The following is a 14,687-nucleotide window of genomic DNA, read 5'->3' on the forward strand; positions in this document are numbered from 1 at the left end:
TATCCTCATGATTTTTGGCATAAAAGAAAAATGGATAATTTTGACCCATACAGTGTATAGTTGCTATTGCCACAGATATACCCGTGCGACTCGTGACTTTGAGGCTCAAGAAACATTTCTGATTTTTATTAATGTTGAAAACAGTTGTGCTGCTTCATATTTTTGTAGAAACCGAGATACATTTTATTCAGGATTTTTTGATGAATAGAAAGAATAGCATTTATTTGAAATAGAAATCGTGTAACATTTATTGTAACATAAATAACATATTAGATGTCTTTACTGTCACTCTTGAGCAATTTAATGCATCTTTGCAGAATATTTGAAGTCTCTGTGAAACGGAAGTACCTGCAGATTTATATATACACACACACACACACACATATATTTATATATAGTGACGTACATCTGAGTCATCAAAAAAGAAAAAAGTATATTTTTTAGGGTAGGAATTATCCATAGGTTGTTGATTGGATGTTGAGATGTGGGCGTGGCACTTAAAGCATATGCAGATGAGCGTGAGCTTGAAGGGGCGGAGTTTGTGAGGACTAAATACTGGATTAAGTTAATTAAATAAAGATCCAGGTATGACATTTTAATTAAAGTGCCCCTATTATGCTATTTTAAAGCTTCCTAATTTGGTTTTGGAGTCTCCTACAACAGCTTTATATGCATAAAAAATAAAAAATAAAAATAAAAATGTTCTCATAATATTCAGTGCACATAACCTTATTTCTCAAAGATACTCAAACGACTCGTCCAAAGATTCGGTCTCTTTAAACTCCTCCTTTCCGAGAGCTGCTCTGCTCTGATTGGTCAGATGGCCTAGTCTGTTGTGATTGGTCGACCGCTTACAGCGCATGTCGGAAACGAAACGCACATTACCATAATTGGCTAGGATTACGAACGACTCGTTTTGGCAGTTCAGAGTCGGTTCTTTCTTTTGGGAGACAATAACTTTATCTGCACTTTGATCTTTGAGACTTTGCAGATCTTTTACTTTCACAAACTGCGTTAGTACACACTACATGAAAGGAAATATTAATAAAAACATAATAGCACTTGTATAAATGCACTTGCATTGAATGAAATCTTTCGTAATAATATCTATAACATGCATTTAGAAAATAGATGGTGTGAGTTTCCATTTCATGCTGACGTAAAGAAATATTTTATATTTCTATGTCACCAATCAAATGAAAAGTACATGTGTGACATCGATCATGTGATCATTCTCAAATCATACTAGAGAACATGATCATTACAAATACTAACACATTCTGAAATTGTTTATCAATTCGAATTTTCACTTAAATTATTGCTGATATATGATAATATCATACAATATGATACGAACAGTAAAAAAAAAAAAAATGAATAGGAATGAATAGGATTATGAATGGACTCACATTAAGGCCAAGCCCAGGTAGTTTGCGGTGCTGCCCCAGTACATGGGGTTTTCCATCACATTAAAAGGGAAACTGGTCACTTTCTGGTCCATGAGGATGCCGAAATAGTCTCCTATTTAAAGATAAAAACAAGCATGAATAACTCCACATCCTTCACATGCAAACTGAATGTCATATTCCTTCCTGGTCTTTATTCCTTTCTTAAGCTCACTTTACACATTTTGTATAGTTGCACAATTACACGTACAATAACAAAAACTGCACAGAACCGTGATGCACCATCTTTATATTCTGCAGAGACGTCATATGCTTTGCTCTCAGGACTCTAGTTTATATTACATTAATTAAAAGTAAAATACGCCACTGACAAATCAACAACTTTTACACTATAATATCAATTTGTGTGATGTAACGTTATTTTTTTGTCATTAGTTTATATTTTTAAAAGGCACACAAACACACACACATTCATATATTACCTTTTTATTTCTAAAACCACCCAAAAAAATCATGTATAATGATCTAGAACAAATACAAGCGAGAAAATAAAATTGGAATGGAAACATAATTGAAAAAAAAAAAAAAAAAACACACGCGCGCACAAACACACACACACACGCGCGCACAAACACACACACACACACGCACGCGCGCACACACACACACACACGCACGCGCGCACACACACACACACACCTTCATTTATTACCTTTATATTTCTAAAACCACCAAAAAATAATTTATAATGATCTAGAACAAATACAAGTGAGAAAATAAAATTGGAATGGAAACATAATTGAAAAACAAAAAAATTACATTTATAAATCAACTTACTAATGCTTCTTTCAACTACTCTATTGTCACGTAAAGTAATACACACACGAGTACAAAAAAATACAATTACAGTCGTTTTAATAAAAAAAGGAGAACATGTCAGAAATCGAGCACAACTACACATTAACACAAACAACACTGGACAGCAACTCAACAAAAGAGCTAACAATATCATAATGAGAACACAGGATGATTAATCAAACTGAGAAACTGGGTCACATGACAGGCACACACACACACATACAATCTTTCTGCCAACTGTTGAATCAGACAAACAAGATTGTGTGACATGAAGGATCCATCTGTGCGGCTTCATAAACTGAAGACGAGATATTACAGGAGTGCTGGATGAGGATGATCTCCGGCAGTTTAGCTGGAAATTAAACTCAGCAGGAAGACAGATTTCCAGGAACACACGACTGATTCAAGCAAATCATTCACACGGAAATCCAGCGTTTTAATGTAGAATTATGATTCGGCCTGTGCATGTCGACGGAGACTGTTCCCCAGAAACTCTGATGCATAAAAATGTTCATAAAGAGACGGTAAAATACATCCCTGAGAATCGGGCAGAGCTTAATCCAAGTCTTCCGAAGAGACACAATCACTTTATATGACGAACAGGTTTAATTTGGGCTTTGATCAGCGATCTGTGAAACATAAACCTCTTTATTAATGTTTTGAAGTTTTCAATGGAGGGACAGAAATCTCTCAGATTTAAAATATCTTCAATTGTATTCTGAAGATGAACGAAAGACTAATAGGTTTGAAATGTGTGTGTGTGTATTAGAGAACGTAAGTGTGTGAATGTCTGTGTGAGTGTGTGTGCGTGTGTGAGTGTGTGTGTGTGAGAGAGAGAGAGCATGAGTGTGAGAGTGTGTGTGTGTTAGAGAACATAAGTGTGTGAATGTCTGTGTGTGTGTGTGTGTGTGTGTGAGTGTGTTAGTGTGTTAGTGTGCGTGTGTGTGTGTGAGAGAGTGTGTTAGTGTGTGTGTGTGTGTGTGTGTTAGAGAACGTAGGTGTGTGAATGTCTGTGTGTGTGAGAGTGTTAGTGTGCGTGAGAGAGCGTGAGTGTGTGTGTGAGAGAGAGCGTGAGTGTGTGTGAGAGAGCGTGAGTGTGTGTGTGAGAGAGCATGAGTGTGTGTGAGAGAGCGTGAGTGTGTGTGTGAGAGAGCATGAGTGTGTGTGTGAGAGTGTATGTGTGTGTGTGTGTGTGAGTGTGTGTGTGTGTGTGTGAGTATGTGTGTGTGTGTGTGAGAGTGTGTGTGTGTGTGTGTGTGTGTGTCTGTGTGTGTGTGTCTGTGTGTGTGTGTGTGTGTGTGTGTGTGTGTGTGTGAAATGAAAGTCTAACAGGTTTGGAACGACTTGAGGGTAAGAATTGTCATTCTTAGGTGATTCAGTGTGTGTGTGTGTGTGTGTGTGTGTGTGTGTGTGTGTGTGTGTGTGTGTGTGTGTGTGTGAGAGAGAACGTGAGTGAGTGACTGTCTGTGTGTGAGTGTGTGTGTAATGAAAGTCTAACAGGTTTGGAACGACTTGAGGGTAAGAATTGTTATTCTTAGACGATTCAATGTGAGTGTGTGTGAGTGTGTGAGTGTGTTAGTGTGTGTGCGTGTGTGTGTGAGAGAGAGAAAGAGTGTGTGTGTGTGTGTGTGTGTATGTGTGTTAGAGGATGGATAAGTTTTGTTTTTGTGATTAAAATAAATTGAAAATATTACCCTAACATCAGTCTTCTTGCGTGGAGAAATTAGTTTATGTTGCTGTGCCAACGGAATACGTGCATAATGTGCGCGCGCCTGTGTTAACGTGCGCTTGTTGCCCGTGTGCGCTGATGCGCTCATCTGTTGACATTTCCGAATGCCTTCCTGCAGTTGCTTAATAAAAGCCGGCTTTCCACACAAACAAACGTACATGTGTCATTAGTATGAGAACATTTTTTTATTTTAACTGCCGGTCTCGGACATAAATATCATAATGTCTGTCGGACGCGGGCCGGGCTCGGACAGAAAAATGCAGCCCGATCCGCACTCTATTGTGTGTGTGTGTGTGAGAGATTGTAAGTGTGAGTGAGTGAGTGAGTGTGTGTGTGCGTGTGTGAGTGTTAGTGTGTGTGAGTGTTAGTGAGTGTGTGTGTGTGTGTGTGTGTGTGTGTGTGTGTGTGTGTGTGAGTGTTAGTGAGTGAGTGAGTGAAGCGTGTGTGAGAGTGTTAGTGCGTGAGTGAGAGTGTTAGTGTGAGTTAGTGAGTAAAGCGTGTGTGAGAGTGTTAGTGCGTGTGTGAGAGTGTGTGAGTGTTAGTGAGTGTGTGTGTGCGTGTGTGAGTGTTAGTGTGTGTGAGTGAGTGAGTGTGTGTGTGTGTGTGTGTGTGTGTGAGTGTTAGTGTTAGTGAGTGAGTGAAGCGTGTGTGAGAGTGTTAGTGCGTGAGTGAGAGTGTTAGTGTGAGTTAGTGAGTGAAGCGTGTGTGAGAGTGTTAGTGCGTGTGTGAGAGTGTGTGAGTGTTAGTGTGTGTGTGAGTGAGTGAGTGAGTGTGTGTTAGTGTGTGAGTGAGTGAGTAGTGTTTGTGAGTGTTAGTGTGTGTGTGTGTGTGTTGCCCATTGTGTTCTACGTCCACTGTCTCTGTGGTCGGCCTGGAGGAAAGCAGAGCACCGTTTATCATCGGGACTGTGTGAGCCGACGCTGCCGGATCAGGGTTTAAAGCTTCTTCTTCTCTCTGACCCAGATCAGGACAAAAGGTTTGACGGTAACTATCGCTCTCATAAATACACAATATACTGCACACCTGTTATGAATGGAAAATATGATTCATTCACAAGTACAAAGCAATGCTAACCTGAAAACTCATGCAAATAATTATGCAACAGGTGGAAGAGGAATCTATCAATCTATCTATCTATCTATCAATCAATCAATCAATCAATCAATCAATCAATCAATCAATCAATCAATCAATCAATCAATCAATCAATCAATCAATCAATCAATCAATCAATCAATCAATCAATCAATCAATCAATCAATCAATCAATCAATCAATCAATCAATCAATCAATCAATCTATCTATCTATCTATCTTTCTATCTATCTATCTATCTATCTATCTATCTATCTATCTATCTATCTATCTATCTATCTATCTATCTATCTATCTATCTATCTATCTATCTATCTATCCATCTATCCTGAATGATGCCCAACCCAGATGTAATTCTAGACATAAACAGAAACAATGCTACAAAAGCACCTGTAATTTTGTTATTTTGGCACAACAGAGGCTTTTATAATGGCAAAGACACAATAAATGTTTCAGAACGCCGACTGCCGGCGCTGTTGTTAAATGTCCAGTGAAAGCTGCCTGACAGCATGACCTACATCTAAACTCTCTTCTCTGAGTTCATATTAACTGTGAGTGGTCAGACACAGGTCAGGTGTAGATGTGTTCATAGATCCTCACAGAACATCAAGTGCCTTTTAGATGTGCTGGATTAACACTGGTGAAGGGAGAGTTCACCCAAAAATTAAAATTAGCCCATGATTTATTCTCCCTCATCCTGTATATGACAGTTCTTTTTTTATGATGGATAGATGCACTTTTGTGATGGATAGATGCACTTTTATGATGGACAGATGCACTTTTATGATGGATAGATGCATTTTTATGATGACAGATGCACTTTTATGATGGATTTATGCATTTTTATGATGGACAGATGCACTTTTATGATGGATAGATGCACTTTTATGATGGACAGATGCACTTTTATGATGGATTGATGCATTTTTATGATGACAGATGCACTTTTATGATGGATTGATGCATTTTTATGATGACAGATGCACTTTTATGATGGATTTATGCATTTTTATGATGGACAGATGCACTTTTATGATGGATAGATGCACTTTTATGATGGACAGATGCACTTTTATGATGGATTGATGCATTTTTATGATGGACAGATGCACTTTTATGATGGACAGATGCACTTTTATGATGGATAGATGCACTTTTATGATGGATAGATGCACTTTTATGATGGACAGATGCACTTTTATGATGGATTGATGCACTTTTTTGATGGATTTATGCATTTTTATGATGGACAGATGCACTTTTGTGATGGATAGATGCACTTTTATGATGGACAGATGCATTTTTATGATGGACAGATGCACTTTTATGATGGATAGATGCACTTTTATGATGGACAGATGCACTTTTATGATGGATTGATGCATTTTTATGATGACAGATGCACTTTTATGATGGATAGATGCACTTTTATGATGGATAGATGCACTTTTATGATGGACAGATGCACTTTTATGATGGATTGATGCACTTTTTTGATGGATTTATGCATTTTTATGATGGACAGATGCACTTTTATGATGGATAGATGCACTTTTATGATGGATTTATGCATTTTTATGATGGACAGATGCACTTTTATAATGGATTTATGCATTTTTATGATGGACAGATGCACTTTTATAATGGATAGATGCACTTTTATGATGGATTTATGCATTTTTTTGATGGACAGATGCACTTTCATGATGGATTTATGCACTTTTATGATGGACAGATGCACTTTTATGATGGACAGATGCACTTTTATGATGGATTTATGCACTTTTATGATGGACAGATGCACTTTTATGATGGATAGATGCACTTTTATGATGGATAGATGCACTTATATGGTGGATAGATGCACTTTTATGATAGAGAGATGCACTTTTATGACGGAGATATGCACTTTTATGACGGAGATATGCACTTTTATGATTGATAGATGAACTTATATGATGGATAGATGCATTTTTATAATGGACAGATGCACTTTTATGATGGACAGATGCACTTTTATGATGGACAGATGCACTTTTATGATGGACAGATGCACTTTTATAAAAAAAAATGCAAATTAATTATTTAAAAATCAAATCAAAATCTGGATTTTTGTTTTAGATTCTGTCACTCACAGTTGAAGAGTACCTATGATAAAAATTACAGACCTCTACATGCTTTGTAAGTAGGAAAACCTGCAAAATCGGCAGTGTATGTAATGTGTGTATATATATATATATATATATTTATATATATATGAATATTAATTTGTATATGCATAGGTATATGTGTATGTATATGAATATGTATGGAAGGTCAGAGAGCTGTAAGGCTGGATGTGGTACAGAAGGATCAGTGGATGTATTTACCCAGGAAAGTTCCAGTGACGCCCAGAGCCATGAAGCTGCTGATGACGAACAGAGATCCCAGTATGAGGAGAGCAGCTCCAGTGTAATACACCTGAGCATTATCCAGCAGCTCCCAGCGAGACTGACCCTTCATGGCCACTGTAATGCTGAGAGACAGAGAGGGAAAAATCACTAAAAACATACAAGTCCAAATATAACCTTCCAGCCTTTGGTCACATAATACATAACGGTGTGAATTAAAAAGAAGCAACGCATCCAAGGCCTATCTCACACCCGGCGCAATGCAGCGCCAGACGCGACGCGAGTGTGTTTTGCTAGTTTCAGCCTGACACAGTTTTCACTTCCACGTCCTGCACCACGTTGTTTAAATAGCAAATGCATTTGCGCTCATCTGTGTGTCCATGGGCTGCTGGTCTGAGAACGAGATGTGTGTTCAGGAGCATTGTTGGAGCGTTGCTATTTTGAGGAACTGGAATAGACTGAGCCATTGACCAACTGAACCTGCTCTAAAGTCAATGGTGCAATATTTATATATATATATATAAAAGAGTCCGTTAGTATGCGAGTACACTTTGTTCCTTAGATGGTCTGTTTGCGCTTTAACCTTTAACACACACACACACACACACACACACACACACACCTTTATCCTCGCGCACGATCAGATCTGTTTCCTCTCTAGAGACGTGTTCAGTTTTTCCACTTGCTAATTCCGTCTTGTAAATAGTGAATCCGCCATGGCTTTCAAAGGGAATGGGAGACGAGACTCTGATTGGTTTATTGCATGTTACGCCCAAAACACACCCATTACTCATTAAGAGATAGGGACAACTCTTTTAGACCATGCGTCGGGAGCGCCAGTCAGTTTTCCCGTCGTTAAACTAGCAAAAGTGGATTTGGACACGGATAAGTGCACTTGCGCTTTAGACCATGTGCCTAGATTGTTAAAATAGGGCCCTAGGGAGTAACGGTTCTCTGTAAATAAAAATAAAAATAAATCACAGCAAAGTGGGCGTTTACACTGAAGTCTCACAGCCAATCACAGCAGTGGGTGTTTACACTGAAGTCTCACAGCCAATCACATCGGTGGGCGTTTACACTGACGTCTCACAGCCAATCACAGCAGTGGGCGTTTACACTGAAGTTTCACAGCCAATCACATCGGTGGGCGTTTACACTGACGTCTCACAGCCAATCACAGCAGTGGGCGTTTACACTGAAGTTTCACAGCCAATCACAGCAGTGGGTGTTTACACTGAAGTCTCACAGCCAATCACATCGGTGGGCGTTTACACTGACGTCTCACAGCCAATCACAGCAGTGGGCGTTTACACTGAAGTTTCAAAGCCAATCACAGCAGTGGGTGTTTACACTGAAGTCTCACAGCCAATCACATCGGTGGGCGTTTACACTGACGTCTCACAGCCAATCACAGCAGTGGGCGTTTACACTGAAGTTTCACAGCCAATCACAGCAGTGGGTGTTTACACTGAAGTCTCACAGCCAATCACAGCAGTGGGCGTTTACACTGGAGTCTCAAAAAAAAGATTTTGCCTGAAGAAGACCCAGTAGGGTCGAAACGTTGCCTTTTTATTAAATATGGGAGTAAGTAGCAGTGTTGCGGACATTACAATCCTTTCATTTTAATATTCCTTATTGTCCAGCACCTGCCAGAAGTTGGGATGTGCACACAATAACCCTTTTTAGTTTACACTGAAGTCTCACAGCCAATCACAGCAGTGGGCATTTACACTGAAGTCTCACAGCCAATCACAGCAGTGGGCATTTACACTGAAGTCTCACAGCCAATCACATCAGTGGGCATTTCAACTGAAGTCTCACAGCCAATCACATCAGTGGGTGTTTGACGTCTCACAGCCAATCACAGCCGTGGGCGTTTACACTGAGGTCTCACAGCCAATCACAGCAGTGGGCGTTTATACTGACGCCTCACAGCCAATCACAGCAGTGGGCATTTACACTGAAGTCTCACAGCCAATCACAGCGGTGGGCGTTTACACTGAAGTCTCACAGCCAATCACAGCCGTGGGCGTTTACACTGAGGTCTCACAGCCAATCACAGCAGTGGGCGTTTACACTGAAGTCTCACAGCCAATCACAGCAGTGGGCATTTCAACTGAAGTCTCACAGCCAATCACATCAGTGGGTGTTTGACGTCTCACAGCCAATCACAGCCGTGGGCGTTTACACTGACGCCTCACAGCCAATCACTTGTGGGTGTTTACAAGACACAGCCCTTTAAACAAAGCATTCAAATCAGAGGATTAAATCTGGGTAGGAAAAATAGCTTTTATTTCTAAACAAATTATGACAATTTTTGAAATTGATTTTAAAAACCATACTAACATTTTAAGTGCACCCCAGGAGACATTATAAAACATGCAGTTCACGACCCCTTTAACAGACCCACTGCTCTACTTTCTATTATGTTCCCCACATGGAAAGAGAGGGCAGTTCGAACACATCTGGGCGTCCAGCTGACTTCTACATTACTGTGGGTCATTTCCACAATCAGCAGGAGAGATCTCCCACACAGTCCCAGACAGGAGAAGAGTGATTATCCCCTGCATCTCTCTCAGGCGCTTACACCAAAGCTGAAAACAAATACTTGCGACTTGATTGTACATTTCAGACTTTAAAAAAAACACCTTGTACATGACAGAGTTTTCAGTGTGTTTTCAGGGCTTCTGGGTCACGGCTACATCAAGAAAAGTCACTACGAAATCAAAATATTTGTTTTGCATATTTATATACTTTACTGTAAATATCTACTTTTATTCCCTCTCTAAATTGTATATATTGCACTACTGTTGAATGCCTGAGCCTCAACCAAATGCATTTCAACGTACAAATAGTCTTTGACAATTTTTTTTCATAATTATGACAAATAAATAAACTTGAAAATGTACCATTTCCATTTTTTATTGAAAATTGCAGTATTTATTTTAAGCGATTTATCGGTGCACATCATTATTGTTCCTGGTAATCCAGCATCTCTTCTCTGATGATGTGGGCGGGGCAACCTGTCACTCACATGATATCAGCCAATAGCAAACCACAACCATCCAATCAATTCCCCACAGAGAAAAATCAAGCCCCGCCCACATTTGTTCTTGTTCCAGAAGCGTTTCACTCGATATACGACACAATAGAGAAGACCAGCGCAACCTCCCGTTCATGCCGACTTTAACTTCATCAACAGGAATAAAGACGCACTTTTAAGGTAAAGTGACGAAAGTTAAAGGTAAACAACTAAAAGTAACTAATATCTTGATTTCCCCATAAAAATTTCCCCTATTCAAAACAAAGCAAAGCTTTTTTTAAAGGCCAAAACATGGAAATTAGTTGCACTTAAGGCGAGACACTACAGGTGAATAGGGTAAAATTTTTAAATAATAGATATCACCATGAAACTTCCTCAGTTGATTACTTACACAAGTTCATAAAAAAATGTATTACAAGTTTTTTTAATTAGCAAATTAGGCATCATCTCATTAAATATGCACAATCTTGCATATATTTTCGGTAGATAGATCTGAGCATATGATAAAGCCAGGTGCAAAATTATTTTTTCATTTTGTTTACACACAAGATGAAAAAAATGTTCAGAGGGATTTCAGGATATATGCTTTCATTACCTAGGAAATCTAAATATACTGTCCATAGCCTTAAAATGATTTTATCGATACTTGAGCGTATAGGCTACACCAGTTTTTTAGTGAACAGTTCATTCAAGCATTTTCGAGGCGTCCGAATAATAAGTTCCAAAAAGAAGTGCAAACCCTGTGCTATTTGAAAGAAAACAAGGTAAAAAGATTGAATCCAATATTTGGCAATGGCATAGTATAAGAAGAGATTTATAAGCAACCTTTTGTAGGCTTTTGTGACTCAGAACACCACATGAAAAATAAAAAGCACAAAAATAATATTTTTCAAGGGGAGAAGTTGTTATATCCTGTGTGAACAAAATGAAAACCCTCCCCGGGTCAAAATGACCGGACCACATCTCTCACATTGTGTTAAATCATTTGAGCTGGAGAGGATTTTCTTTTTATTATCCACAATAAATAAGTTCATTTCAGTTTTTTTCCAGTCTAATATTATGTGGCAGTGAGATGGACAGCAGGCTTTAAGTTTAGTGCAGAATTCTGAACACATATATAGACCTTTAGAAAAAAATACAATTATATATATATATATTAAGGCTGGGCAAATAATCGATTTTTTGATTAATTCATTTTAAAATGTGGTCGATTCAAAATCGATTCTCAAAGGCCAAAAATCAATTTTTTCCCATATTTATTTATACCTATCACCCAAAAGCTAGTATTAGTTTTCCTCCAGTGTTCATAGGCTTGCAGCCTCCATGCTACAGCGAATGCTGTGAGATTTTATGTTAGTTTTCTCTTAAACAAAATAATCTGATCCTGATTGGTCAAGGCATGATGCGACTGTTCTGACTCGTCTAATGTTCAGCATCACTTTTTCATCTTGCATCAAAATCCTGTCTATTCACTGTATGCGTTTGAAGTTGGGTTTTAATGTACCCAAGAGTACCTAAAATAAAAAGAGTTTAATATACAGGTTTGTGGCTCTATTTCTTTTTATTAATTAACCACTCGTAAACTTATGTTCACCGTTTAAAAATAAATAAATATAGGATTTGTATTAAATCTATATTCATTGAGTCGAATCGGGAACTGAAATCGAATTCAGAGCTTGTGAATCGAAATCGAATCGAATTGTAACATCTGAATCGATACCCAGCCCTAATATAATATAATATATATACATATATATATATGAAGACTTCAGATGCAAAAGCCTCTAAGTGCCATCTGAAATTTTCTTCTAAAATTAGCGTTTTTATCAAGCTAATATATTTAAGTTCAGTAATTTCACTTTAATGACAATAATAGGTAATTTTCATTGCCATTAAAGTGAAATAACTGAACATAAACATACAAACTTGATAAAAATTATCATTCTAGAAGAAAATTTCAGATTAGAGGCACTTAGAGGCTTTTGCATCTGAAGATTTCACGATTCATATATATATATATATTAGGATAATCCAACCACCTTCATCAAACCCTCAGCACGTGAGTCAATAAACGGGAGACGATCGGAGAAAAGACAGAATATCGTCTGCGGTCACATGTCGCATTGTGTTGGTTTCGTGTGCATTAAACTCGGGTGGCACTTCTCTTAAAAGAGTTTTAATGTGCACTCTCAGACAGACAGCAGACAAAGAGAAAATAAAAGCATATTATTATCAAGGAGGGCTTGCTATTGATCGCTCTGAGCTTGTGCGTCAAAACTTTAAAGGTCTTCTTTTATATTGACATGTCTTGAGAGATGAGAAAAAACACTCAACGGAATCAAAGGAAATCTGCCTGTGAAGACTCTTGTATTTTTATATTTATGTGTTCACACAATGCTTATTAAAAAGATATTTAAAAAAAAAATCACGATGTGCTGACTCAGCAAAGCTCTTCACATGATAAATGCAAGATAAAGATAAATGTTCGTCGATCACATGATAAAAAGGTGCAGAGTGGGCATCTTTAAAATAGTGCAGTTGGAGGAAATTAAATATATTATTTTAATAATGAATTATAATATATATATTTTTTTTAATTACTCTCCATGTGTTATCTTCATTTGTATTTCTCTTCTGGCACGTAATGCTGTTAAAAAATTTAATACCTCTTGTTCTTGTTACATTGAATTGTTAAGAAAAACAAAGTGTTTGACTTTTACACGTCTGTAATTAAAATAAGTCGTGCCATTTTTTTTTTACAGCTAAAAGAAAGTACAGAAAAGTTCATTTATTTCAGTAATTCAACTTAAAAGGTGAAACTAATATATTATATAGACTCATTACATGCAAAGTGAGATATTTCAAGCCTTTATTTGTTATAGTTGTGATGATTACAGCTTATGAAAACCCCAAAGTCAAAATTAGAATATTGTGAAAAGGTTTTCATAAGCTGTAAGCCATAATCATCAAAATTATAACAAATAAAGGCTTGAAATATCTCACTTTGCATGTAATGAGTCTATATAATATATTAGTTTCACCTTTTAAGTTGAATTACTGAAATATATGAACTTTTGCACCATATTCTCATTTTTCGAGTGAAAGGAGTCCCCTCCTGCTTTAAAGTGAAGGGGGAAAAAAAGATCTCAGCGATTGAAATTGGGTGACATCAGTGTGGAAAAGAGGACAGTTTGTGCTGATGACCCATTTAAATGATTAGAAGATGATCATCTTCTGTTCCTCTCCTGAAAATACTCATTTAGACGTGCGGAAAACCCAAGAGATGAAGATGAAATGGCCTTAACTCAATCATTTTTTTTATAAAAACATCACTTACATCATCATTCTTACATCATTTTTCAAAGAAATCCGAATTAATCTCTGACACTCTACGCAGGTGTGTGATTGGCCAAATGATGGTCAGTGAAATAAATGGGCTACATTTTCAGGCACACACACAAACACAATCACACACACACACACACACACACACACACACACACACACACACACACACACACACACACACACACACACACAATCACACTCACACAGACACAGACACACACACACACACACACACACACACACACACACACACAGACTCACACGCACACTCAATCACACACACACACACACACACACACACACAATCACACTCACATACACACACACACACAAACACACTCAATCACACACACACACAATCACACACACACACACACACACACACACACACACAGACTCACACACACAAAATTACACTCACACACAGACTCACACACACACACACACACACACACACACAATCACACGCACACTCAATCACACACACACACACACACACACACACACACAATCACACTCAATCACACACTCACATACACACACACACACACACACACACACAAACACACTCAATCACACACACACACACACACACACACACACAGACTCACACACGCACGCGTACACACACACACACACACAATCACACTCAATCACACACACACACACACAATCACACTCACTCAATCACACACACACACAATCACACTCACTCAGTCACACACACACACACACACACACACACACACACACACACACACACACACAGACTCACACACACACACACACACACACACACACACACACACAGACTCACA

At 38.2% G+C, this 14,687-nt stretch overlaps 1 protein-coding gene across 6 annotated transcripts in view; it reads right to left on the reverse strand.

The window, feature by feature from the left end:
* The window catches only part of pemt (phosphatidylethanolamine N-methyltransferase), a 99,647-nt gene that overhangs the window by 26,617 nt on the left and 58,343 nt on the right, over positions 1-14,687 (reverse strand). For all 6 annotated transcript variants that reach the window (XR_013795737.1, XM_079595808.1, XM_079595807.1 and 3 more), the window contains 2 exons: positions 7,458-7,603; positions 1,410-1,521 (listed from right to left, as the gene is read on the reverse strand). Coding sequence is in view for 5 of the 6 variants with exons in the window: in XM_079595808.1 (XP_079451934.1) it covers positions 1,410-1,521; positions 7,458-7,603 (258 nt within the window). In the remaining variant the exon portion in view is untranslated. The remainder of the gene's footprint in view (positions 1-1,409; positions 1,522-7,457; positions 7,604-14,687) is intronic.

This window comes from Phoxinus phoxinus (genome assembly GCF_949152265.1).
Source record: "Phoxinus phoxinus genome assembly, chromosome: 21".
NCBI lineage: Eukaryota > Metazoa > Chordata > Actinopteri > Cypriniformes > Leuciscidae > Phoxinus > Phoxinus phoxinus.